This window comes from Microcaecilia unicolor, unplaced genomic scaffold (genome assembly GCF_901765095.1).
Source record: "Microcaecilia unicolor unplaced genomic scaffold, aMicUni1.1, whole genome shotgun sequence".
Lineage (NCBI taxonomy): Eukaryota > Metazoa > Chordata > Amphibia > Gymnophiona > Siphonopidae > Microcaecilia > Microcaecilia unicolor.
Window position 1 is genome coordinate 121,727 of NW_021963194.1, and position 20,816 is coordinate 142,542.

A 20,816-nucleotide genomic window follows, 5' to 3' on the forward strand; every position below is an offset into this window, starting at 1 on the left:
GAGATAATCTACAGACATGCCACTTAGAGTGATAACATGGAATGTAGGGGGTATTACATCCCCTATAAAACGGAATAAAATTCTGACGGCCCTTAAAAGACACCGAGCTGATATTGCCTGTTTGCAAGAAACACGTCTTAGTGACGAGGAACACAAAAAATTACAGAGATCGTGGGTGGGAGAATGCTATGCGGTGGCTGCTAAAGGAAGGAAGGGAGGAGTGGCAGTACTCTTTAGAAAAGGTCTAGCGTGTAAGGTATCTGTGGAGGAGAAAGGGAAGCAGGGTAGATCCATTATACTACGGGTATGGGTACAAGGTATGGAATTTTTACTGGTAGGAATATATGGGCCAAATGAACATGACCGAGAATTTTTTCGGGACCTGGGGAGCAGGTGCCTTCAACACAAAATAGAGAAGATTTTAGCTCTTGGGGACTTTAATTTAACCTTAGACCCAACTGAGGACACCTCAAATCCAGCTTCCATACATTACTCTGGGCAAAGGGCAAGGGAGCTACCTATGTTTGCAAAAACTTTGAATTTAGTAGATGTGTGGAGGGTGTTACATCCCGGTGAGAGAGACTATACACATAGATCCAGGGCTCATGGTACCTTAGCGAGATTAGATTATATATTAATAGAGAGGTCTATGTTCTCCCAGGTGAGGGCAGCTTGTATAGGGCCGGAGGAGGTATCAGACCATGCCTTGGTGTGGATAGAATTAGAGGCGCCTGGAGATGTTGGGGGGGCAGGGTGGAGATACCCGGCATACCTCCATAACGAACCCCAATTTCAGGAATACCTGGCAAAAAGATGGGAAGAATATGCAACCCACAATGGGGCACATGCACTGGCAGATCCGACCTTGTACTGGTCTGCATCAAAGGCAGTCCTTAGAGGGGATATCATTGCCTATTGTAATTTAAGAAAGAAACGCCGAGCTGCAACCATACTGCAGTTGGAAAAGCAACTGGCTAAAGCTAAACGTACCCATATGCATAGACCCACATCACATAACTTAGAGACCTTGAAAGTGATGCAGACTACTTTGAACACCTTACTTCATGAAAATGAGACTAGATCAGCGATATATTATAAATACAAGTTACAGCGTTTTGGGAATAGGACAGGGCGCCTATTGACTAGGGTAATAAAGAACTGGGGGGGATCCCGGGTGGTGGCTGCGCTACAGGAGGAAGGAGGCAGACTTACAGTAAAACAAAAAGAAATAGGGCAAATTTTTACCAAATACTATGCCTCACTCTACTCGTCTGAGGCACCCCCAAATGATAGCTTAGTACACGATTATCTAGCAAAGGCGGGTCTCTCAACACTGTTGCCCGAAGAAGTGGCCGCCCTTAATGCCCCGCTGGATTTAACTGAGCTACAACAGGCAATTAAGGGACTAAAGCATCGCTCCGCACCAGGCCCTGATGGCTACACAGGGGAATATTATAAAACATTGCCCCGGGAGGCACTAGTAGCGTTGCTGGAATATTACGAAGAGGTGATAGAGAAGGGGGTATTCCCGGCATATGCAAATCCGGCTTTAATCACGTTGATACCTAAACCAGGAAGGCCATTGAATAGAGCTGAGGACTTTAGACCAATATCACTAATAAATGTTGATACGAAACTGTTGGCAAGGATACTTGCAAAAAGATTAGCACAATATTTACCAAAATTGATTAATACAGAACAAGTTGGATTTGTGCGAAATAGGCAGGCAACACATAATGTACGACGCCTGTTATTGGCAATGTCGAGTTGCCAAGATAGGAAGGAGCCATCAGTAGTCGTGAGTATGGATGCCGAAAAGGCGTTCGATAGGGTGGGGTGGAGATACTTATTTCAAACTATGCATGCGATGGGGATACAAGGCTGGTTCGTACAAGCAGTTAAAACACTTTACAGTAGGCCAGGGGCAAGTGTGCTTGTAAATGGGATAAGGGAGAAAGAGTTTGAGATCATGAGGGGAACCAGGCAGGGATGTCCCCTATCCCCAGCCTTATTTGTGATATACCTGGAACCATTGCTGCGTACATTAATGAGCCATGGAAGTATCGCAGGGGTGTCGGTGGCGGGCCAGACTGTGAAAGTATTGGCCTTTGCTGACGACTTACTGTTAACAATAACGGATCCACCTAGCTCCATGGAGGCGTTGTTAAAAGAAATAGAGAAATTTGGCGGGATTTCGGGTTTTAAGTTAAATTTATCCAAATCGTATGCCTTAGAGGTGGTACAGGGAGAAGGTCAAGGATGGAAAAATAAATTTCCCCTCAGATGGGAAAAGAATTTCATCAAATATTTAGGAGTGCGCATCCCTGCAGATCTTACACAATTATACGAACTTAACCTGCAAAAGCTACTTAACGAAACTAAACTGAAGTTACAGGCTTGGAGCGCACTCCCCGTGTCTCTACTGGGAAGGATTGCTCTGTTTAATATGAGCGTTGCCCCGCGATGGATATATATATTCCAAACAGTCCCATTATATTTAAGAGGGAGGGAGGAGAGGCTTTTGAATCAACATGTACAAAAGTTCCTCTGGAAAGGTAAAAGAGCCCGCCTCCCAATTTCATCCTTAAGTATACCAGTGGAATACGGGGGGCTGGGGCTTCTAAATATAAGTACATAAGTACATAAGTAGTGCCATACTGGGAAAGACCAAAGGTCCATCTAGCCCAGCATCCTGTCACCGACAGTGGCCAATCCAGGTCAAGGGCACCTGGCACGCTCCCCAAACGTAAAAACATTCCAGACAAGTTATACCTAAAAATGAGGAATTTTTCCAGTCCATTTAATAGCGGTCTATGGACTTGTCCTTTAGGAATCTATCTAACCCCTTTTTAAACTCCGTCAAGCTAACCGCCCGTACCACGTTCTCCGGCAATGAATTCCAGAGTCTAATTACACGTTGGGTGAAGAAAAATTTTCTCCGATTCGTTTTAAATTTACCACACTGTAGCTTCAACTCATGCCCTCTAGTCCTAGTATTTTTGGATAGCGTGAACAGTCGCTTCACATCCACCCGATCCATTCCACTCATTATTTTATACACTTCTATCATATCTCCCCTCAGCCGTCTCTTCTCCAAGCTGAAAAGCCCTAGCCTTCTCAGCCTCTCTTCATAGGAAAGTCGTCCCATCCCCACTATCATTTTCGTCGCCCTTCGCTGTACCTTTTCCAATTCTACTATATCTTTTTTGAGATACGGAGACCAGTACTGAACACAATACTCCAGGTGCGGTCGCACCATGGAGCGATACAACGTCATTATAACATCCGCACACCTGGACTCCATACCCTTCTTAATAACACCCAACATTCTATTCGCTTTCCTAGCCGCAGCAGCACACTGAGCAGAAGGTTTCAGCGTATCATCGACGACGACACCCAGATCCCTTTCTTGATCCGTAACTCCTAACGCGGAACCTTGCAAGACGTAGCTATAATTCGGGTTCCTCTTACCCACATGCATCACTTTGCACTTGTCAACATTGAACTTCATCTGCCACTTGCACGCCCATTCTCCCAGTCTCGCAAGGTCCTCCTGTAATCGTTCACATTCCTCCTGCGACTTGACGACCCTGAATAATTTTGTGTCATCGGCGAATTTAATTACCTCACTAGTTATTCCCATCTCTAGGTCATTTATAAATACATTAAAAAGCAACGGACCCAGCACAGACCCCTGCGGGACCCCACTAACTACCCTCCTCCACTGAGAATACTGGCCACGCAATCCTACTCTCTGCTTCCTATCTTTCAACCAGTTCTTAATCCATAATAATACCCTACCTCCGATTCCATGACTCTGCAATTTCTTCAGGAGTCTTTCGTGCGGCACTTTGTCAAACGCCTTCTGAAAATCCAGATATACAATATCAACCGGCTCCCCATTGTCCACATGTTTGCTTACCCCCTCAAAAAAATGCATTAGATTGGTGAGGCAAGACTTCCCTTCACTAAATCCGTGCTGACTTTGTCTCATCAGTCCATGTTTTTGTATATGCTCTGCAATTTTATTCTTAATAATAGCCTCCACCATCTTGCCCGGCACCGACGTCAGACTCACCGGTCTATAATTTCCCGGATCTCCTCTGGAACCTTTCTTAAAAATCGGAGTAACATTGGCTACCCTCCAGTCTTCCGGTATTACACTTGATTTTAGGGACAGATTGCATATTTCTAACAGTAGCTCCGCAAGTTCATTTTTTAGTTCTATTAATACTCTGGGATGAATACCATCAGGTCCCGGTGATTTACTACTCTTCAGCTTGCTGAACTGACCCATTACATCCTCCAAGGTTACAGAGAATTTGTTTAGTTTCTCCGACTCCCCCGCTTCAAATATTCTTTCCGGCACCGGTGTCCCCCCCAAATCCTCCTCGGTGAAGACCGAAGCAAAGAATTCATTTAATTTCTCCGCTACGGCTTTGTCCTCCTTGATCGCCCCTTTAACACCATTTTCGTCCAGCGGCCCAACCGACTCTTTGGCCGGTTTCCTGCTTTTAATGTATCTAAAAAAGTTTTTACTATGTATTTTTGCTTCCAACGCTAATTTCTTCTCAAAGTCCTTTTTTGCCCTCCTTATCTCCGCTTTGCATTTGGCTTGGCATTCCTTATGATCTATCCTGTTACTTTCAGTTGGTTCTCTTCTCCACTTTCTGAAGGATTGTTTTTTGGCTCTAATGATTTCCTTTATCTTACTGTTTAGCCACGCCGGCTGACGTTTAGTCTTTTTTCCCTTTTTTCTAATACGTGGAATATATTTGTCCTGAACCTCCAGGATGGTGTTTTTAAACAGCATCCACGCCTGATGCAAGTTTTTTACTCTGCGAGCTGCTCCTTTCAGTCTTTTTTTCACCATTTTTCTCATTTTGTCGTAATCACCTTTTCTATAGTTAAACGCTAGCGTACTTGATTTCCTAGTTTCACTTCCTTCAATGCCAATATCAAAACCGATCATATTATGATCACTGTTATCAAGCGGCCCTCGTATCGTTACCCCCTGCACTAGATCATGAGCACCACTAAGGACTAAGTCTAGTATTTTTCCTTCTCTTGTCGGCTCCTGAACTAGCTGTTCCATGAAGCTGTCCTTGATTTCATCAAGAAATCTTATGTCCCTTGCGTGTACAGATGTTACATTACCCCAGTCTATATGCGGGTAATTGAAATCCCCCATTATTATTGTGTTGCCCAGTTTGTTTGCGTCCCTGATTTCCTTTAACATTTCCGCATCCGTCTGTTCGTCCTGGCCAGGCGGACGGTAGTACACTCCTATCACTATCCTTTTCCCCTTTGCACATGGAATTTCAATCCACAGTGATTCCAAGGAGTGTTTTGCTTCCTGCAGAATTTTCAATCTATTTGATTCAAGGCTCTCGTTAATATACAATGCTACCCCTCCACCAATCCGATTCACCCTATCACTACGATATAATTTGTACCCCGGTATGACAGTGTCCCACTGGTTATCCTCCTTCCACCAGGTCTCAGAGATGCCTATTATATCTAATTTTTCATTTAGTGCAATATATTCTAACTCCCCCATCTTATTTCTTAGGCTCCTGGCATTCGCATATAGACATTTCAAACTATGTTTGTTGTTCCTAAGTACATCATGCTTAGTACTTGACAGTATTAATTGGCAATCTTTTGTCTGATTTTTATTGTTATTTAAAGATACCCGATCTACTACAATCTCTTTTGCAACCTCACTATCAGGATACTCTATCTTCCCTGTTATGGTGATATCTTTGAAAGATACCTTATCCCGAACCATGCTCTTTTGAGCGACTGTCGGCCTTCCCCCCATTTCTAGTTTAAAAGCTGCTCTATCTCCTTCTTAAACGCCGATGCCAGCAGCCTGGTCCCACTCTGGTTAAGATGGAGCCCATCCTTTCGGAATAGGCTCCCCCTTCCCCAGAATGTTGCCCAGTTCCTAACAAATCTAAAGCCCTCCTCCCTGCACCATCGTCTCATCCACGCATTGAGACTCTGGAGCTCTGCCTGTCTCTTGGGCCCTGCGCGTGGCACAGGTAGCATTTCAGAAAATGCTACCCTGGAGGATCTGGATTTCAGCTTTCTACCTAAGAGCCTAAATTTTGCTTCCAGAACCTCTCTCCCACATTTTCCTATGTCATTGGTACCCACATGTACCAAGACAGCGGACTCCTCCCCAGCACTATCTAGAATCCTATCTAGGTGACACGTGAGGTCCGCCACCTTCGCACCAGGCAGGCAAGTCACCAGGCGATCCTCACGTCCACCAGCCACCCAGCTATCTATATGCCTAATGATCGAATCACCAAGTACAACAGCTGTCCTAACCTTTCCCTCCCGGGCAACATTTGGAGATATATCCTCGGTGCGAAAGGATAATACATCCCCTGGTGGGCAGGTCCTGGCTACAGGAGTACTTCCTACTTCACCAGGGTGATGCTCTCCTTCTAGGAGACCTCCCTCCTCCAAGGTAGCACAGGGGCTACCTGACTGGAGGTGGGACTTCTCTACAACATCCCTGTAGGTCTCCTCTATGTACCTCTCTGTCTCCCTCAGCTCCATCAAGTCTGCTACTCTAGCCTCAAGGGAACGGACACGTTCTCTGAGAGCTAGGAGCTCTTTGCATCGGGCACACACATATGACACCTCACCAATTGGGAGATAATCATACATGTGACACTCAATGCAAAAGACTGGATAGCACCCCTCTCGCTGCTGGACTGCTGACTCCATCTTAGTGTTTTTTGAGTTTTTCCGTAATTTAAAACTTGCTAAAGTATTAAGGATATCAGCCTATCACTAACTTACAGTTCCTCCTTTAAACCCCAATCTTCAAGTTCCGAAAGCACAAGCAAAATTTGTTCACTTACCAGAGAAATATCCTCTTCTCCCAGAACTTATTAGAAGGAAAGCTTTCGCCCGCCTCCCAATTTCATCCTTAAGTATACCAGTGGAATACGGGGGGCTGGGGCTTCTAAATATACGTTTCTTGAATATTGCTAGTGGCATGAGACAAATAAATGACTGGTATAGACATACAAGTGACTATACTAATGCATCCATGGAGCTGGGCTTAAGTCCGGAAATTCATTTTAGTTATTATTTGCATAGCACAGGTGCACCCATGCCAAATATCCTGAAATATTCTGGAATTATGAACACTGCAAAAGCGGTGTGGGGGTGGGTGTGCCGTTTACATCATTTTTCGACAAAAGTAACACCTTACCTGGCCATATGTGATAATCCCGCCTTTGTACCAGGACAATTATACACTGTTTTTCACAGATGGAAAGATAAAGGCATTGTATACCTACTCCAGGTGGTGACTAGAGAGGGCAAAATTAGGACATTCTCTGATCTACAAGAAGAATATGCCCTGCCAGACAGGGATTATTTTTACTACGGACAATTAAAGCATTATATATTATCCCTGCCATGGACTTCTTTGACAGAGGACGTACAAGAGGAACTATCAGCGGCTTTTTCGCTGGAGTCCCAACAGAGGGTGCCAATGTCATATCACCACAGACATATACGAGACACGGCCCCAGAAATAGAATACCACAGACTGGCACAACAGTGGTCAGCAGACTTACAAGAAGTGGTTACGACACAACAGCTGAAAAATCATATCTTGCAGATACGACGAGCCACAAACCTAGCAACACACTGGGAATTACAATATAAGATGGCCTTACGTCTGCACATACCACCGAAGAGAGCATTCTATATGGGGTTGTCACCCTGGGGAGAATGTCCAAAGTGTGGCGCGGATGGAGCAACTTTGGGCCACATGTACTGGTCCTGTGTGGGTATCCAGAAGTTCTGGAAACAAATCATACTTACTGTGAACAGGATATGGGGTCAGCGGTGGCACTATGAGTTTTCTTTGCTCTTTGGGCAGCCTAAGCTGGGGACAAGGCCCAGAAAAGGATATACAGCATTTGTACTGCGGGCAATAATCGTTGGCAAGCAGACGATACTATCTGAATGGATGTCATATAAATATCCCACATGGCAACAGTGGCGGACCCGTATGATATCCTTGATGCGGATAGAACGTATGGCCGTCAAAGACTTTGACTCAGAGATTGGGAAAACATTTCGACAGAAGTGGCATCCCTTTTGGGACACTATGACGCCAGCAGCACGTAGTTATCTGCTGAATATTTGAACTAATTACATGGTAGCAGAAGAAGAAGAAGTTGGGCTGGGGTGGGAAGGGTGGGGGGTGGGAAGATACGAAGATTTAGGATTGGAGACAAGGAAATGTGAACTGCTGTTAATAGTTAATTGTTCTGTTATCCCAGTTGACGAAACATGGAATGGGAAAGGGAGGGAGGTTTGGGAATGAAAATAATCCAAGGTATGTGAACTTGTTAAGAATTGAAGTTGAATTTGAACAAATCTGTAAACACATGCAGTGAATTTGTTGTTGTTTTGATCCAAATAAAAATGATTTAAACATAAAGCTCCACTCCTTGAGCAAAGAGAAGCAGCAGCCAACCCCAACGCTTTATTTTTTTTCTGCAGAGGCTGGGGGTGGAAGGAACTTCCCCTGCTGTCCCCCACTACAGTAAGCCTCATAAAGGCCCATAGGCCGAGGCCTGCAGGATGCAGATGGGGGAAAACATTACCCCTCAAACCTAATGAAGGATTGGGTTACAACTCAGACTCTGGGAGGAAATCTCCTGGTGAGACAACCTTAGAGCCAAGAGTTGTAGCCTAAAGCTCAGAAAGTCTGGCACAGAGTCAGCCTGGAAAGATAATGGCAGATATCAGTTAAAGCACTATAACCCTGATGAAACCAGAAGGTGAAACGGGCCCCGTTGGTATAGATACGTGCGCTGCATGTCATATGAGTTTTTATATATAAAAGAGACACAAAAATAATTTTTGGGTAAAATAAAAGATGTGGAATGAATAAGTATAGATGAAAGGGTTTTTGCGGATGATAGATTGAGGTTCAGTGTGAACAGCCCCGAGTAAGCTTTAACTAAGCATCAAAGGAGCTTTCCTCAGACCGGTCTATGGACCTCTGAGGTTTTTCCATTTCTTTTAAATAAGATGTTTGTTAGCTCAGTTTGGTATTAGTTGCATTCTCCACTTAGCATTGTTAGTTTTGTGAACATAGTGTGGATTGAGGGTCAATTTAGTTGAAACAGTAGAAAACAAACAAACAAACAAAAACCCACCTGCTACACCAATCCACCTACACCATCCGTTGAAAAGGCAGAGAAATACTGGAAGGTATTTAGCTGCACCATTTCTTATATCAGTGATGTCACTGGAATTTTAACGTGTCTACCTCCATCTGCAGGTAAGGAGATATAACCTGGGTCTGAAATACTAGCAGGATGATGATGCTGATGATGATGATAAGGAATCATTTTACCCCTGGACGTGGCTTTAAAAATTACATTCCTAATGTTTACAACAAATACCCAAGAGTGTTAATCCAATCATTTCACAAAAAGGTAAAATCTAAACTGACATCATGTAGCAATGTAGAAGCTGGTTCTGGTGCAACCTAGAAGAGCTGGCAATCAGCTGAAGCACTTCTGCCACACATACCTTGCTGTCCCTGTACAGTGTCAGCAGAACAGCAGAGCCACCAGAGCATTTCTGAGGGACATATTTGCGGGTTTGTTTCTCTTCTGCCTTTTTTCTTTTCTGGACAAAACAACAACCAGAAGTTAAATATCATATATCACAGTATTTCTCATCCTACAAGAACTATGGCAAGTGAAGGGGTGTATGTATTTGTCTGTCTTGTTCTTCAACTGCTCACACTATACCCATTCTAGGGCGGTAAATGCACGAGGGAAGCCTGGTGAAAGACTTTTACAAACTGTTGTCCACAGGGTGTTAATGTGCAGGAACCTCTCCCACATACTAATACTGCCCAGTGTTCTGTTTCTTTTTGGAGTCCACATACTAACCGAGAGCGATGGTCCGAGATTCTCATTCCTTTTTTCTTGCATAGCCATTTCCTGAGGCAGCAAATCACCAGAGCAAGTCTTAAGTGGGATAGGTTTCCTCCTCTTTTCTGTGGTTGACACTTCTTGCAGCTCTGAACACACCAAAGAATGAATTGGTGCATCACTACCTAGAAAGACAGTTTTAATTCTTTTCCAGCCTTGTACACCTTTATAAATTATTTTTAAATTTTAGTTTTATAAGTTACAAATCTTGTGAAATTCAGCTGCATAACACACAGGGCTTTTTTTGTGGGGGTACTTGGGGGTACTGAGTACCGGCACCTTTTCAATTATCTGCTAAAATTGACCCATTGACCAAGTTTTAATGAAAGAGTTCAGGCTCTACACACCAATTGTGCCTTGTCATAGATTCTGTGACTGGTTGCAGAGGGCCTGGCTATTATAGGGTGGGTCCCTCAGTGATCACCCCACTCCAAAGAGTGACCCTGGCATTTGAGTACCGGCACCTTTTTCAGTAGAAAAAACGCACTGATAACACAAGAAAGCCAGGCTCAAAACCAAAGAAAAGTAGAATGTTTAATTGAAAAATATCCTCCTATACACAGCATTATTACGTAAAATCGTACACTGGGCTTTACAGGGCAAACCAGGATTATCTGTTGTACCTACCATACTGAGCATAATATTTTTCAAGCTTTTCATCCAGCATTTTACAGATCCCATCTCCAAAGTTTTGCAGAATCTTTGCATCTTTTCCGTTCTGAAGGGGTAGTGGGTACTTCTTCAGTGAGCTGATAGCCTATACAGAATTTAACACAGAATTCATTTATATTTCATCTATCCCCTAACACAGAGGGGAATTAAGAGAAAGTACAGCCTTCCAGCCAACCACATTTGTATGCTACATTCACAACTTTCAGCAGCTTCCACCCAGCACAGGAACAGGCATTCCAAAGAAGTCTGAGCCTTCTCATTCCACCTGACTATACATCTCATTCCTAATTACCCTTAACAGTACACTCAGCTACTAACTGCCTTCACATTAGACCTAGTGCTATAGCTGAAGCAAACCAGTTCACTTAATAGCATATAAATGCTGTTGGGAAGGGCCACTATTACAAATGCTCTTATAAAGGTATAAGTAGTGCATAAATGTCATACGTTTTCTTCCCTGTTAGAGACACTCTCAGTTCTAAGCACCAGGAAAATATTTTGGTCACACCTTCTTTCCGCCACATTTACTATGGCTTCATCAGAACTAAATTTTTCCACTGTCGGTCACTTAAGCGCGTGACACTTGAGCACATCCAACATAGCACATGACTTTCTGACATGCGTCAGTTTGTCAAGTATAATATTTCAGTGTTCATAACTTCAGCATGTGTCATTTACGCTTGAAATACTTAAACGTGCATCATAGTAACGTAGCAGATGATGGCAGAAAAAGACCTGTAGCGCTATAGAAATGCTAAATAGTAGTAGTAGTCCATCCAGTCTGCCCAACAAGATATCTTGGAATAAACTCCCTGAGCCCATACGCCAGCCCCCCCCCCCCCCCCCCCCCGCCCATCTTCAAATCCTTGCTCAAAGCCCATCTCTTCAATGTCGCCTTTGACAACTAACCACTATTCAAGAAATCTAGACTGCCCAACTTGTCATTTCGTCCTTTAGATTGTAAGCGCCTTTGAGCAGGGACTGTCCTTTTTTGTTAAACTGTACAGTGCTGCGTAACCCTAGTAGCGCTATAGAAATGTCAAGTAGTAGTAGTATATCTCATATGTGCTACTTTTTGTGTATACCTTACCTTGATTTGTATCTGCCATTTTCAGGGCACAGACTGTAGAAGTCTTGCCCAGCACTAGCCCTGCCTCCCAACCACCAGCCCCGCCACCCAATCTCGGCTAAGCTTCTGAAGATCCATTCCTTCTGAACAGAATTCCTTTATGTTTATCCCACACATGTTTGAATTCCGTTACCGTTTTAGTCTCCACCACCTCCTGCGGGAGGGCATTCCAAGTATCCACCACTCTCTCTGTGAAAAAATACTTCCTGACATGTGACTGAGCATCTCTTAAGGGGGCCATAGATCAAGAATGGATAGTTGAGGCATGGAGGTTTATAAGTCCTCTAAATGCAAAGACAAAATATACCTAAACGGCTTTTCTTACTGTTTCTCTCAAAAAATCAAGTCCACTTTGAACTGGAAATGTGACCAGTGTTGCAACGGTAGTTTAACTACCTCGTTGGATTATAATACTGCTAATGCATCTTTTCAAGAATTGAGACCTCATAACCATCCACCTGATCCCGGTCTCAGCCCTCCCATATGGAGCTTAAGGTGAAATTAGAAAGAATGGCATTTGAGTGCGTTAATAGGCTTCCTCCTTGGCGTATAAGTTCTGCTTTGGCATCTTTTACTGAGGAAATGCTCGCTTCTGCTCCCTTGAAAATGTCTATGATCCGTAAAATTCAGCACACTTGGAAGCACCTTGATGAACTTGAGGCAGAACCGAGCTCCGCAGTGGGTTTGCATATTCCAGAGAAATATCAGACTGCCATTCATATGGGTAAGACTGTGCAGTTTCTGCTACATTGCGAAGATCAGGCGAATTTTAAATCAGTGGTTATTTATGCTTCTGACGCAATGCTTGATTTCTTATGTGCTGCTAAAGTTTGGATGTGTGATAGGATTTTGAAGTTGTTCCTTTAATATTCTGTCAGCCTTTTGCTATTCAATCAATTTGTGGTGGCAAAGTTTATCCCTGCGTTTATGCAATCCTGCCTGATAAAAAACCAAGCTACCTATTCTCATCTGTTTGCTGTATTAAAGACATTTCGCTATAATTTAGCTCCAGAAACTTGTATTATGGATTTCAAGCATCCTTTCAGGAGGAATTCCCAGATGTTTTTTTCATTTGACTCAGTCCGTATGGAGAAATGTGAAATGTAATGGATTGACAGCAGCATATACTGAGAATGAAGATGTTCTTTGTGTGATAAAGTCATTGTGTTCTCTGGCATTTTTACCTCTTCATGAAGTGCCCAAAGCTTTTGACGATATTCTAGATGACGCTGAGTTCTTAAACCTTAAGATTTCAGATTTGTTGGACTACTTTGAAGATACTTACGTATGGTCGCAGATCGCAGAAATTGTAGAAGTATCCATAGGCATCCTCGGTTTCCTCCTAAGATGTGGACAGTTCAAGAAAGGACCTGTGAAGGCACACCAAGAGCTAATAACAAGCTTGAAGGCTGGTATCGTGTCTTCCAAACACAAATAATCACCATCAATCCTTTTTTAAAATTCTGTCTGCTCTTCAATACAAAAAAGGACTCCAGTTTGCCTAGTATTCCAGAATTTCCGGTGGTCAAGGAGACAGCCAAAGGTCAAAGAAATAAAAGAATTTGAATTCTCAGATTATTAATTTAATTCAACAGCACTCTAAGAATAATATTGATCAAAAAACTTTTCTGTCTGCTGTTGCTTATAAAATCAATTTGAATATTTAAAGTAAACAGCATCTATTTCTTTGTAAACCATGGTGTTATATTTCCAGAGATGGGAAGGCGGTAGAACGAGAGGACATGAAATGAGATTGAAGGGGGGCAGACTCAGGAAAGATGTCAGGAAGTATTTTTTCACGGAGAGGGTGATGGACGCTTGGAATGCCCTCCCGCGGGAGGTGGTGGAGATGAAAACGGTAACGGAGTTCAAACATGCGTGGGATATGCATAGAGGAATCCTGTGCAGAAGGAATGGATCCTCAGAAGCTTAGCTGAAATCGGGTGGCGGAGCAGTTGGGGGGAAGAGGGGGTGGTGGATGGGAGGCGAGGATAGGGGAGGGCAGACTTATACGGTCTGTACCAGAGCCGGTGATGGGAGGCGGGACTGGTGGTTGGGAGGCGGGAAATACTGCTGGGCAGACTTATATGGTCTGTGCCCTGAAAAGGACAGGTACAAATTCAAGGTAAGGTATACACATATGAGTTTGTCATGGGCAGACTGGATGGACCATGCAGGTCTTTATCTGCCGTCATCTACTATGTTACTATGTTACTATGTTTAATTTTTGCAAATTTTTTTGTTTTTATTTTTGGACCCTTTAACATTACTTTGTTATGGATTTGTATGGTTTCAGTGAAGGCATATCTTTGCGTTTTGAGGTGAATTTTATTAATAAACGTTTCATGAATTTTATACATTCTGTTTCTGTTGTTACTCCATGGCTCAGTTTACTAAGTGTCGCTCAGTTACAAAATACGCTTCAGTAACTGACAAGCGATAGAGTATCACGTGGTAACGTGACGTGCTTCACAATATGATGCTGGTCCAAGTGTTGCTTGCTCTTCCGTAGTACCAGCAAAATTCTCATTCTCTCTCTCTCTCCACCCCCCCCCCCCTCTCTTCCTTCTATTTTTTAAAAGCTTTTATAAAGTAAACTGCTCAGATAATACCTCTGAGTGGTACATCAAATTTTAATAAACTTGAAATTTATGAATCCAGCTGCAAGGCAGCTTACCTTCTGGTAAACAAATTGTGTTCTCTTCCCTTTCTCTGCAGCTGCATCTCTCCACTCTATCAGCCACTTCAAGAACAGAGAATTAGGGCAAATTGGGACTGGCTTCTTCCGGCCAAAGATCTCAGACATTTCAGGTTACTAGCAGTAATCACCAGTACTCCACTCAAGTGTGCTACAGTTGCATGGTGAATCCCAGTACCTTAATCATCATTGCCAACCCTGAGACAGAAATGGAGAACAAAAGAGAAATTTGATACGGCTGTCAGAGATTACTAAATTGTGAATGCTATTATGCAGGGACTGTAACTTATGTACAGTACAGTACAGCACTGTAAATTAGGATCCAAGTAGGCAAAAATGCATGCCCCATTCAAGATGACCCAAAAATAATGGCATCAGTTGAGCCCTTCCTGATTTGCCCCCACCTTTCCCCATTATTTTATTCACAGGGCTTGTAGTTCCAACTTATCTAATGCAGAAGTACACAAATAAGATGTAGGTAAAACGTAATGGACTAATTTAACTCACTTGTGACAAATTTTGAAAAGCTACACATAACAGATGGCAGACCAGCATGTCCATCTAGTCTGACCAATCAATTACACCCTTCTGATGAAGGGAGTCTAATTCTTGAAAGCTAGACAGAAATGCATTCAACACTGCATCTCTACACATTTGTGTTAGTGTTCTTTGAACAAGGTTCTTGGAGGAAAGGTTCATAGTCTTTTATTGAGATAGACATGAGGATAGCCACTGCTTGTCTCTAAGATCAGTAGTATGAATCTTGCTACTATTTGGGATTCTGTCAAGTACTCGTTACCTGAATTGGTATCTCCACCTACACTTCCCAACTTGTAAGGGAGTCAAGTACAAAAGGATTTTCACCTCTTCCTTCCTACTGGAGCCCTAAACCCTGGAACACTCTCCCGCAGCACCTTAAAGCACAAATGGACCACGGCCTTTTCAAGAAGCTGCTGAAAACCCACTTCTTTATTAAAAGCTACACCCCTAGTTACTCCGCAATATGATAACCCCCTCCTGATCCCCACCCTGCTCTGCCTTCTGTTGCTAGTTATTTTTTCCCACCGTCTATCCTCTGTCTCCTCTGCACTGTCTTTCAGCTTGTTTGTATATCTGCCTAATTTTTGTAAGCCACATTGTGCCTGCATGAGTGGGAAAATGTGGGATATAAATGCACAATAAATAAATAATAAATAAATTGGCCATTGTTGGAAGCAGGCTACTGGGCTAGATGGACCATTGGTCTGACCCAGTATGGCTGTTCTTACGTTGTTGGGGGAACAACTGTAATCAGGACCAGCGCAGCCTGACCCTTATGGTGGTATCAGCTTGAAAAACAGTGGGGTGGTTATGTCCTACGATTACCAAACACCCCATGCCCAAAAAGGACAGGTCAATCCAGTTCTGGCTTTACCTTACTACAGCCGAGCGTGGGCTTGTAGCTCCAAATTGCTGAGGGGAGGTGGAACCCGCAGAACTACAGACCTCACAGCTCTAAGTGGGGAGTATACGCAAAACCGGTTTAGCCTGTCCCTATTGACCGTTCTTTAATTATAATCCTAGTAAAATTTGAATGCAACACACCATCTATAATCAGCAAGATACTGTTCACACTGAAAATCCGCTCACCGTTCAAGGGCGAAGCCACCCATTTGGCGCTTGGAGCATTCTGGGACCAGTAGTTCGTATGCCGGCAGAACACAGCCCGTAGTGAGTCAGTCTCTTCGTTGCAACTTGGAAAGACAGATAAAGGGATGAAACCCAAGGCACTGGCAGTTGAACCCATGGAGGTTAGATGACACAGACGAAGTGACGTCAACACGTTGAAACCAATTAGGTCATTTTATGTTTCCCCTTCCCTGCTCAGCCGTCATCGCCATAAACTCAAAACAAAGCAAGCAAACCTATAGGCTGCTGCATCCAGGTTGTCGTTCTTTAGGTGTTGGGGTAGCATTTTTATTTACTCTCACTTATATTTTCAAACATGCCGGATTATACAGTATACGGATGTACACGGAAGAAGTATAATAACGGAATAACTTTTCATAGGTAGAGTAGTAATCTGTTTATAAATTGTGGTCACTGTGTCATTTGGAAGGGCTGGTTATAGGGACACCCTAACGCTGCTATATTCATGCAGAGATTTTTTTTTTCTTCTCCTGGTAAGGAGCCACTAAAACAGCCATCATGTTATGAGAATCAGCTGCTCAACATTATTCTATTTAATTGTTTTTATTTATTTAATTATTTATGACATTTATATCACACATTAAACATGAATTAGGTTGAAACCTGGAAGCATTTAAATTTGTTTTCCGGTGCCTACATCAAAAGAAAAAGATGGTACGTGGGAATTTACTCCATTTGTGGATTGCAGAGGTATATTATAAAAATGCAGTTGATATTTTTATTACTACTATTAAAAGGCAGATATTAAATCATGAGGGCAGAGCTACCTTCATGCAGAAGTTCAGAGTCAGTCTAGATGTGCCAGCACTGTCCAGTTCAGCACACTATTAGCTGCCAAGCTCATACAAAGCTAATTTTGTTCAGTGGAAAATACATCTGTTGGTTCAAGTTGTCTGCTATGTGAATATTCCATCGTTTCATTATTGCTACTATGATATTTACATATTATGCGCATTTAGTTTAAACTTTGATTTTTAAATTTGTTTATTCAGACCTTACATGCACATGGCTTTGCTTTTTAAACCCAAAGGTGAATCCTAAGGGTGGTTGAACAATTTGGTATAAACTATGTTGTTTCTGACTTTACTTGTTTTTGAGTGCTTTGGGTCCTGATGATCTGTACATCAGCTGTCCGGAATTTGGGAAGATGGAAATAAGAAAACAAAAAATTAAATTTTGGATATATTCTGTAGAAGTTGTTGTTTACTTTTGCAATGTGATGGATGCTTGTTCTGGTGTGTGCATGTGATAATCTTTGGCTTTGATTGCTGAACATGTGGCATTTTAAAGGACAAACTTTTAAATGCTCAGTTGGTATATATGCTAATATCAACTTTGTTAAATGTTTCAGACATATCCATCTATTTGCTCCCATGATATAACTGAATTCTATTATTCTGTCTCACTGTATCTTCAAAAGTAAGCCACATTGAACTGAACTTTGCTTGGGATAATGTGTAATATAAATGTAAAAAAAAAATGCTTTATCCTCCACCTTTTAAGACACTGCCTACCTGCTGGATAGTGGTGTCACAAGGAAAGCAAGTTTGGTCCAGGGAAGGCTAACTCAGAATTATTCCTTAGCTGGGCCCTAGTATTACCATATTGAAAATGTGACCATACCATGCCTCTGTGGTTATGTTTCACTAATAAGTTAAAATGATTAACTGGCGTTTTTTGTAAGGATTAAATAAACTTTTACTAAGGACACAATCATACATTTATTTATCCAATATCACAATTCCTCATATATAGCCACAAAACAAACTTTTAGGGTGGATAATGTTCACAATTGAGCTCCTTTTATCAACCAGATAGAGATAAAGAGTTTTCAGTTTTGACACAGTATGTCATCACAAGAACAAAATATATGAAAATAAATGGACTGCATTAGGGGCGTATAGCCCATTTAGTTATGTTTAAATAAAAGAGATCTGCATGAAACAAAATATATATTTTTGACTTATAAAACCACTTGCTCTGTTCAAAAACAGAATAATCCATTTGTATATCTAAAAGGTAAACTTCTACAAAACAGATGAAGATGTGATTCCATGTGCCCCAATGAAAGGAGAGTTTACTTAGAGGCATATTTTCAAAGCACTTTGGGAGGCTAAGTTCCATAGGTTTCTATGGAACTTTGGGAGGCTAAGTGCTTTGAAAATATGCCTCATAGTAACATAGTAGATGACAGCAGAAAAAGACCTGCATGGTCCATCTAGTCTGCCCAAGATAAACTCATATGTGTATACCTTACCTAGAATTTGTACCTGTCGTTTTCAGGGCACAGACCGTATAAGTCTGCCCAGCAGTATTTCCCGCCTCCCAACCACCAGTCCCGCCTCCCATCACCGGCTCTGGCACAGACCGTATAAGTCTGCCCTCCCCTATCCTAGCCTCCCAACCATCACCCCCTCTTCCCCCCACCTGCTCCGCCACCCAATTTCAGCTAAGCTTCTGAGGATCCATTCCTTCTGCACAGGATTCCTTTATGCATATCCCACGCATGTTTGAATTCCGTTACCGTTTTCATCTCCACCACCTCCCGCGGGAGGGCATTCCAAGCGTCCACCACCCTCTCTGTGAAAAATACTTCCTGACATCTTTCCTGAGTCTGCCCCCCCTTCAATCTCATTTCATGTCCTCATCGTTCTACCGCCTTCCCATCTCCGGAAAAGATTCGTTTGTGGATTAATACCTTTCAAATATTTGAACGTCTGTATCATATCACCCCTGTTCCTCCTTTCCTCCAGGGTATACATGTTCAGGTCAGCAAGTCTCTCTTCATATGTCTTGGAACGCAAATCCCATACCATCCTCATAGCTTTTCTTTGCACCGCTTCCATTTTTTTAACATCCTTTGCAAGGTACGGCCTCCAAAATTGAACACAATACTCCAGGTGGGGCCTCACCAACGTCTTATACAGGGGCATTAAAACCTCCTTTCTTCTGCTGGTCACTCCTCTCTCTATACAGCCTAGCAATCTTCTAGCTACAGCCACTGCCTTGTCGCACTGTTTCGTCGCCTTCAGGTCCTCAGATACTATCACCCCAAGATCCCTCTCCCCGTCCGTGCCTATCAGACTCTCCCTGCCTAACACATACGTCTCCCTTGGATTTCTACTCCCTAAGTGCATCACTTTGCATTTCTTCGCATTGAATTTTAATTGCCAAACATTAGACCATTCTTCTAGCTTCTTCAGATCTTTTTTCATGTTTTCCACTCCCTCCGGGGTGTCCACTCTGTTGCAAATCTTGGTGTTATCTGCAAAAAGGCAAACTTTACCTTGTAACCCTTCGGCAATGTCACTCACAAATATATTGAACAGAATCGGCCCCAGCACCGATCCCTGAGGCACTCCACTACTCATCTTTCCCTCCTCCGAGCGAACTCCATTCACCACCACCCTCTGGTGTCTGCCTGTCAATCAGGTCCTAATCCACTTTACCACTTCGGGTCCTATCTTCAGCCCTTCTAGTTTATTTAAGAGCCTCCTGTGGGGAACCGTGTCAAAAGCCTTGCTGAAATCTAAGTAGATTACATCCATAGCACGTCCTTGATTTAATTCTCCTTTCACCCAGTCAAAGAATTCAATGAGATTCGTTTGGCACGATTTCCCTTTGGTGAAACCATGTTGTCTCGGATCTTGCAACTTATTGGCTTCCAGGAAATTCACTATCCTTTCCTTCAGCATCGCTTCCATTACTTTTCCAATAACCGAAGTGAGGCTTACCGGCCTATAGTTTCCAGCTTCTTCCCTATCACCACTTTTGTGAAGAGGGACCACCTCCGCCGTTCTCCAATCCCTCGGAACCTCTCCCGTCTCCAAGGATTTATTAAACAAATCTTTAAGAGGACCTGCCAGAACCTCTCTGAGCTCCGTCAGTATTCTGGGGTGGATCCCGTCTGGTCCCATGGCTTTGTCCACCTTTAGCGTTCCAAGTTGTTGATACACACTCTCTTCCGTGAATGGTGCTCTATCCACTTCATTCTTAGGTGTACTTTTGCCAGTCCCTCTCGGTCCTTCCCCAGGATTTTCTTCAGTGAAAACAGAACAAAAGTATCTATTTAGCAAATTGGCTTTTTCTTCATCATTTTCTACATAGCGTTTCGCTGTATCTTTTAGTCTCACAATTCCCTTTTAGTCTTTCTCCTTTCACTAATATACCTGAAGAAGTTTTTGTCTCCCCTCCTTACATTTCTAGCCATTTGTTCTTCCGCTTGCGCCTTCGCCAGACGTACCTCTCTTTTGGCTTCTTTCAGTTTAATCCGGTATTCCTCCCCGTGTTCCTCCTCTTGAGATTTTCTATATTTATGGAACGCTAACTCTTTAATCTTTATTTTCTCAGCCACTTGCTTTGAGAACCATATCGGTTTCCTTTTTCTCTTGCTTCTATTTACTCTCCATACATAAAGGTCTGTGGCCCTGTTTATTACTTCTTTCAGCCTGGACCACTGTCCTTCCACTTCTCGTATGTCCTCCCAGCCCATCAGCTCCTTCCTCAGGTATTCCCCCATTTTGTTAAAGTCAGCTCGCTTGAAATCCAGGACTTTGAGTTTAGAGTGGCCGCCATCCACATGAGCCGTTATATCAAAACAAACCGTTTGATGGTCACTGCTTCCCAGGTGTGC

General features: G+C 42.9%; 1 protein-coding gene across 1 annotated transcript in view; it reads right to left on the bottom strand.

Moving 5' to 3' along the window:
* LOC115459061 (crossover junction endonuclease MUS81-like) overlaps positions 1-16,240 on the bottom strand; it is a gene marked incomplete at its 3' end in the record, with an annotated part of 132,934 nt that extends 116,694 nt beyond the window's left edge. The window contains exons 1-5 of the mRNA XM_030188925.1: positions 16,124-16,240; positions 14,474-14,692; positions 10,623-10,752; positions 9,954-10,084; positions 9,586-9,684 (exon numbers count right to left, since the gene is read on the bottom strand). Coding sequence (XP_030044785.1) covers positions 9,586-9,684; positions 9,954-10,084; positions 10,623-10,752; positions 14,474-14,602 — 489 coding nt within the window. The remainder of the gene's footprint in view (positions 1-9,585; positions 9,685-9,953; positions 10,085-10,622; positions 10,753-14,473; positions 14,693-16,123) is intronic.
* Between the last annotated feature and the right edge of the window lie 4,576 nt (positions 16,241-20,816).